The sequence below is a fragment of the Aedes aegypti genome, chromosome 1 (assembly GCF_002204515.2).
Source record: "Aedes aegypti strain LVP_AGWG chromosome 1, AaegL5.0 Primary Assembly, whole genome shotgun sequence".
Lineage (NCBI taxonomy): Eukaryota > Metazoa > Arthropoda > Insecta > Diptera > Culicidae > Aedes > Aedes aegypti.
Window position 1 is genome coordinate 154107308 of NC_035107.1, and position 7622 is coordinate 154114929.

The 7622-nt window shown below is 35.7% G+C and overlaps 1 protein-coding gene across 1 annotated transcript in view; it reads left to right on the forward strand.

Annotated features, from left to right (window-relative positions):
- LOC110678487 (sulfotransferase 1C4-like) overlaps positions 1-6853 on the forward strand; it is a 92277-nt gene extending 85424 nt beyond the window's left edge. Inside the window, exon 4 of the mRNA XM_021851442.1 lies at positions 6746-6853. Within this exon, the coding sequence (XP_021707134.1) occupies positions 6746-6749 (4 nt within the window). The 3' untranslated portion in view covers positions 6750-6853. The remainder of the gene's footprint in view (positions 1-6745) is intronic.
- Positions 6854-7622: the final 769 nt, after the last annotated feature.

Below are 7622 nucleotides of genomic sequence, written 5' to 3' on the forward strand. Positions count from 1 at the left end.
TCTCATCCGGCTTATCAGCTTCCACTTTTATTATTTACGAGCTGACTGGAATACATATGAAACGTATGTTGACTCTAATCTTGATGTTAACATTTCTTTAGAAACTAAACTTGATATTGACAATGCTCTTGAAACTTTAACAAATTCCATTGTTGAAGCCAGAAGCATTGCAATTCCAAAATGTGAAGTAAAATTTGAATCCGTGATTATAGACGATGATCTTAAACTCTTGATCCGTCTTAAAAACGTGAGGAGAAGGCAATTTCAACGCACTCGTGATCCTGCTATGAAAATTATATGGCAGGATTTGCAGAAAGTAATCAAGAAACGTTTTGCAGATTTAAGAAACAAAAATTTGAAAATAAAATTTCTCAATTGGACCCTGGCTCTAAGCCCTTTTGGAAATTATCTAAAATCTTGAAAAAACCTCAGAAGCCAATACCGGCATTGAAAGAGGAAAACAAATTATTACTAACTAATTGCGAAAAAGCTCAAAAACTTGCTATGCAGTTTGAAAGTGCGCACAATTTTAATCTAGGACTTACTAGTCCAATTGAAAATCAAGCTACTCAGGACTTCGAAAATATTCTAAATCAAGAGAACGTTTTCGAAAATGCCTGGGAGACTGATTTGGAAGAAGTGAGAACTATTATTAAAAAATTCAAAAATATGAAAGCTCCTGGCGATGATGGAATTTTCTACATCCTCATCAAGAAACTTCCAGAAAGTAGCTTATCATTTTTAGTTGATATATTCAACAAATGTTTTCAATTAGCATATTTTCCTGACAAATGGAAAAATGCTAAGGTTGTTCCAATTTTGAAACCAGACAAAAATCCTGCAGAAGCTTCTAGCTATCGTCCAATCAGTTTGCTTTCCTCCATCAGTAAACTTTTTGAAAAGGTTATTTTGAACAGAATGATGGCCCACATCAACGAAAATTCAATTTTTGCCAATGAACAGTTCGGATTCCGCCATGGGCATTCGACCACTCATCAACTTTTACGTGTAACAAATTTGATCCGTTCCAACAAATCTGAAGGCTATTCTACTGGTCTTGCTCTTCTAGACATAGAAAAAGCATTCGACAGTGTTTGACATGAAGGTTTGATTGTAAATTGAAAAACTTTAATTTTCCAACATACATTGTTAGAATAATTCAAAGTTATCTGTCAAATCGTACACTTCAGGTTAATTATCAGAACTCCAGATCTGAAAGACTTCCTGTAAGAGCTGGTGTTCCTCAAGGCAGCATTTTGGGACCAATATTATACAATATTTTCACATCTGACTTACCTGAATTACCTCGGGGCTGTCAAAAATCCTTGTTTGCGGATGACACAGGCCTCTCCGCCAAAGGGCGAAGTCTGCGTGTCATCTGTAGTCGATTGCAAAAAAGTTTGGATATTTTTTCTTCATACTTGCAAAAATGGAAGATTTCTCCTAATGCTTCCAAAACTCAACTAATAATATTCCCACATAAACCAAAAGCTCTTTATTTGAAACCTTCAAGTAGACATGTTATCACGCTGAGAGGGGTTCCAATAAATTGGTCAGATGAAGTTAAGTATCTAGGGCTCATGCTAGATAAGAATTTAACTTTCAAAAATCACATTGAGGGCATTCAAGCCAAATCTAACAAATATGTAAAATGTCTCTATCCACTTATTAATAGAAAATCAAAACTTTGTCTTAAGAACAAGCTTTTGATATTCAAACAAATTTTCAGGCCAGCCATGTTGTATGCTGTACCAATATGGACTAGCTGTTGTAATACCAGGAAGAATGCTCTGCAGAGAATTCAAAATAAAATTTTGAAAATGATTCTGAGGCTTCCTCCCTGGTATAGTACCAATGAGTTACATAGAATATCCAATGTTGAAACATTGGAACAAATGTCAAATAAAATAATCAATAATTTCAGGCAAAAATCGTTACAATCTTCTATTGCCACGATTAATGCGTTATATGTTTAGGTTAAGTTAGGTTAAGTATATTGAAAACGTTTTTTTTCTCTTATAAGCAGGTGAAATCAACTCACCTGTAAAAAATCTGAACTGCTACGGCAAATGAAATGTAATATGTTGTTAACAAAATGTTAATAAAATCTTAGATTTGTTTTACCAAATTAGGATGATAGTGTTGCCTAATAACACAGAACACCTAGATATAAGAAATAATGAATGTAATGTTTGGAATGATACTAATAAAGAAATAAAAAAAAAAAAAACGACGTAGGGCCGTCGCATCCTGGCCGAAACAAGCACTGACAAAAACTACCTTCAATCCATTGCATTAGGAAATCAAAATGTGGAAAAATGTGAAAGAGTAAGGGACTTACGAGTAATCTTAGACTCTAAACATTCTTTCGTAGACCACTACAATACAATAATCCACAGTACTAATAACATGCTAGGGTTCATGAAACGTTTCTGCTACAACTTCCATGACCCATACACAATTAAAACTTTATACACTGCATATGTAACATCAATAACAGGCCAAGCTGAGGGGTCGTGGGTTCGAATCCCACCGGTCTAGGATCTTTTCGGGTTGGAAATTTTCTCGACTTCCCAGGGCATAGAGTATCTTCGTACCTGCCACACGATATACGCATGCAAAAATGGTCATTGGCACAGTAAGCTCTCAGTTAATAACTGTGGTAGTGCTCATAAGAACACTAAGCTGAGAAGCAGGCTCTGTCCCAGTGAGGACGTAATGCCAGAAAGAAGAAGAAGATGTAAGATCAATCATGGAACACTGCAGCATTGTATGGTCTCCTTTCTCAATCACACACGAAGAAAGATTAGATTCTGTACAAAAACAATTTCAACTATATGCTCTTCGTAAATCAGGTTGGACATCATTTGCACTTCCATCCTATAATGCACGATGCAAGCTTATTGACAAACATATAAACTTTGAAAGAGCGGCGTGAAATCGCAAGGGTTCCATTTATAAATGCTATCGTTTCGCAACCTATTGATTCTACAGAAATCTTATCACAATTAAATTTCCACGTTCCTTCTAGGCAACTACGAAATCGTAGCTTATTTCTGACAAATCATCATCGAACAAAGTATGGCAAAATGGGCCTCTAAGTCAAATGATGGTCATTTACAATCAACATTGCAAAACTATTCACTTTACCATTGTCTCGGCAAAATCTAAAAATATAATTCCAATCCATTAGAAATCGCAACACATAAAATAAAACAAAATGAACACATTACTTACACTACATTTTCTTTCTCAATATTTTTTTAAAAAATTTCGTAATTCATACTACAGTCGACTCTCCACATCTCGATGTTCTATATCTCGATATCTATCCCTATGTCGATGATTTCATAAGTCCTTTCAGTCTGCATACATTTTCACTCTCCATATCTCGATATCCTCCTTATCTAGATATCTCCATATCTCGATGTGTTTCTGTTGATTTTTCGTTCTCAATTTTCTCTCCGTATGTCGATATGACCAATATCGAAGGGTACTAGACTAAATTTTTGGGATTCAAAACAAATTAGGAGCGCAAAATGACGTCTGTTTGTGTATTACTTTCTTGGCAACGGAGTGTTTTTCAATCTAGTATTCATCAAAAATTTGTTCTTTGACTCGATCTCTCCCTATCTCGATGGTCCCTTCGATTTCGAGATGTGAAGAGGCGACTGTAGCATTAAGAAATAAAACAAAAATATGTATTTATATGTAAAATGTACTAGTCTACGTCGGTTGACGAAATAAATAAATTCATAAATTATTTATGTTTCACATACATTTTTTTTTTTCAAAACACCTCTTTCTTTTTACCTTTATTTTTGTATTTCAAAAAAAAAACTTAGAATGGTTCGACACTATAAAGGCCCAAACGCAATGATAGCGGAACGGCAACGGAATGCGGAACCGGTTCGCCAGCAAGAATCACACCATCTCGACTGAGCTGTCAATGGATGAAAGTGAGCCAACACTGAATCGACAAGCAAAGTATAGTTCATGCTGGCGAACCGGTTCCGCTTTCCGTTGCCGTTCCGCTATCATTGCGTTTAGGCCTTAAGTGTAGACTTACAAAGGTTCACTTTGAATGGTTCGCCCAGGTTCGCCCTGCCGGCATAAGAGTGTTCTGTGATGGTCCAGCCAATCGAGTTTGTTTCTTTTCATAGACCAATCCAGTTGCCAGCGTAGTAGTGCAATGTTGACAAAATTTTCTTTGTTTGCTGTGAGAACTGTCACAACATTGCTTTTGTTTGCTGTGAGAATCCAAATATAAACAGAATTGCTGAAAAACAACCAGTTCCTTGTTGGCCTGCCGTTGACCGAAAGCTCAATGACGTCAAACAAACATCGATACATTTTCATTCTGAGGAAATCGACTTGTGTAAGATTGATTGTGCGTTGGTGTTCGTGGCAGTTTGCTTGAGGACCTCTATATGAGTAAAGGCCCAAACGCAATGATAACGGAATGCGGAACCGGTTCGCCAGCATGAATCACATCATCTCGACTGAGCTGTCAACGAATGAAAGTGAACCAACACTGAGTCGACTAGCATGTTATAGTTCATCCTGGCGGACCGGTTCCGCTTTCCGTTGCCGTTCCGCTTTCATTGCGTTTGGGCCTTAAAACTAGGCTGACCATACGTCCCGTATTTAACGGGACAGTACCGTTTTCATCACCTTGATGAACTGTCCCGTCGTTTTAACAAAAATTCTCAAATTGTCCCGTTTTTTTTTTGAAAGCTGTGAATAGTTACTATATATTACACAACAGTTAAAAGCAAAAAAAAAAAACAGCAATATAATAAACAGTTGTTATTTATTTTCGGAGTTTTATGTCATATTTTTTCCAGTAGTTTAGTAATATATCAGTTTCTCATTCAAAGTTAAAGTAAATTTTTAGACAGTTTTGTTCGTTTAGTTGAGGAATAGATTCTCGTGCATATTTTCAGCGTGGAAAAATAAATACTCACACGTCAGTTTATATGGCACTTTCATAGAATCACGCAACTTGCATTCAATACCTATACAATCCAACATAATGCGTTACATGTGCGTTATTTGTTGGTTTTGTTAGCAACGACGCCATCCAATATCTGGCAAACATGGTGGGAGAATATTTTGGTGTGACAAAATTATTTAGGTGTGAGTATTAGAGGGCAAATCCTCAATATATTCTTCTAATTAACTTTTTGTCTATATGTTTTTAAATATCCCAATTTTTGGTATTTCCAAACCATGGTTGGGTGTCATTTAGATATTGTTTATATAAGAATGTAATAGGTTTAAAGAATCCTGGTTCAGCAGTTTCAGGTCATTCATTGATATCTTGTATTAGTTAAATCTTTCTGTGATAATGTAAAAAAGCTCTTGAGAGCTCGCACTAAAAAAGCGAGAAAGTAGAATGAAAGAAAAGAGAAGTAGAGAGATATTCAAACTTGTACCGAAAAGGAGAAATACAGGAAAATAAGAAGTTTAGTGACAATCAGCCGGACAAAACGTGTTTTCAATTAAGTCCTTTAAACCTTGAAATCATATTCCTCACATTTTGCCTGCTACTTAACTTTAGAATAAACCTTAAAGATTTAATATCGAGAGAAAAAATGACGAAGTTATATGTATTTAATACATATTTCAAATCAATGTTCTAGGCCCCATATACACTATCTATCGAACCTTGTAAATTATATTAAACAACAATTCTGTAGTGGAAATTGTGAAGTATTAGAACGTTTTACCTCCATGATTTGATCAGAATAACGAAAACATTTCTGTCTTTCTTTTCTCAATGCAAAATTCTACTAATAGGGCAAACGCTCCCTTAGTGGAGGTAGCTCCAATAGTGGAGGTAGTGTGTTTTGACATGTTTCGCACTAATTTATGGCTATGTGATATTTTTCTATGATGTACGATGCGAAAATAATACAAGTTATCGAAAAATATTCATGAAATTTAACCGTTAAACTATTTAAAACAATTATTTTGCTTACATGTTTTGCTCCTTTTCACCTATAGTGGTGCATCGGTACCCATAGTGGAGGGTCCCATAAGAAATCAATGGATTGCGCCACTAAAGGAACCATTCTTAAAACATACCTCCACTAAAGGAACAGTGTTCCTATTATTGGTGCAAGGCTTTTTACAGGGAAATTTCAAATGAATCGTGATTTTTATACATTTGAATGATAGAAGGATTTGAAATCTATCGACTGATACGTTAAAATCATATATTTGATGATTTTATCACCGTGGTTTAGCAGTTTTCCCTTAGATGCACCACTAATGGTACATTTGCCCTACAGAATCATATTTTTCGCATTGAAACGAACTTTTTAAAATAGACGAATCTCAGAAATCATTCAACAAATTTCTAGGCAGTTTCCGAAGTATTTTTTTTTCAATAAATATTGTATAGATTTATCTGAGAGAACATTATCTTCTTCTTTTAAAATCCGTTGTAGTTCTTCATTTGTCCCGTTTTTATCCGGATAACTTATGGTCAGCCTACTTAAAACATGCTTTCGTTTTGACAGCTGACGGCTGCGCTTTCTTATTAGCAAATCGAGAGAAATAAAAACACACAGCTATTTTATTTGGCAAATAAAACGGCTGTGTTTTTAGTTTTCTTGATTTGCTGATTTGAACGCAGAAAACTGCTTTTTCAGTGTCTTTTAAAAACATTGTTAGGAATATTAGTATAAAATGCATGAATTTTCTTCAAGCTCATTTGATTTTTATCGCTGCATTCCAGGTAATCTATGTTGCGAGGAATCCATCAGACGTTGTTGTGTCATATTACCACCTTAACAGATTATATCGTACCCAAGGCTATCAAGGAGACTTCAAAACATTCTACGACTACTTTGAAAACGATTTGAGTAAGTCAGAAAAACCGAGGTTGTATAAAATCATCTGAATAAATAATAATATTTTAACATTTCAGCTCCATGGTCACCATATTGGACGCATGTGAAGCAGGGATGGCAAGCACGCAGCTTGCCGAACGTTCTTTTTATGTTCTATGAAAATATGAACAAAAATTTATCGGAAACCATACGAGTCGTTGCCAATTTCCTTGATAAAAATCTTTCTGACGAAGATGTGGCGAGACTAGTAGATCATTTGAGTATCGAAAATTGCAAAAATAATCCATCTATGAACGGGGCAGAACTAAAAGCAGTAGGCATTCTGAATCACAATACTCAGGGTTTCATAAGAAAAGGTAGAGTGAATTCTTCAGAACAAGAGCTAACTGACGAACTAAAACAGCGTATTCGTAAATGGACATTGTATAACTTGGAAGGTTCTGATTTGAGATTTCCTACACACAGTTCATGATTCTCAGCAGTAGAAAGCAATACAACGCATCGACATGGAACGGCATCGAAGAGAAATGTTCGTCAGCTCAGTCCACCAGAGATCACATCGCCACCACTCAAGAGAGTTGATAGAAAACGAGCGGATACAAACCATAGCGATAATGAAAGCGAGAGTGGCGTGGATTATAAAACAGTCAGCAGTATAAACGTTTCGGATTCAGAACCAGAGCCAGCTCCAGACGATAATGAGAAGTGAATTATTCGCTTTAGAAGGAATACGAAAATAACAGAAAGGAAACTGAAAACTCC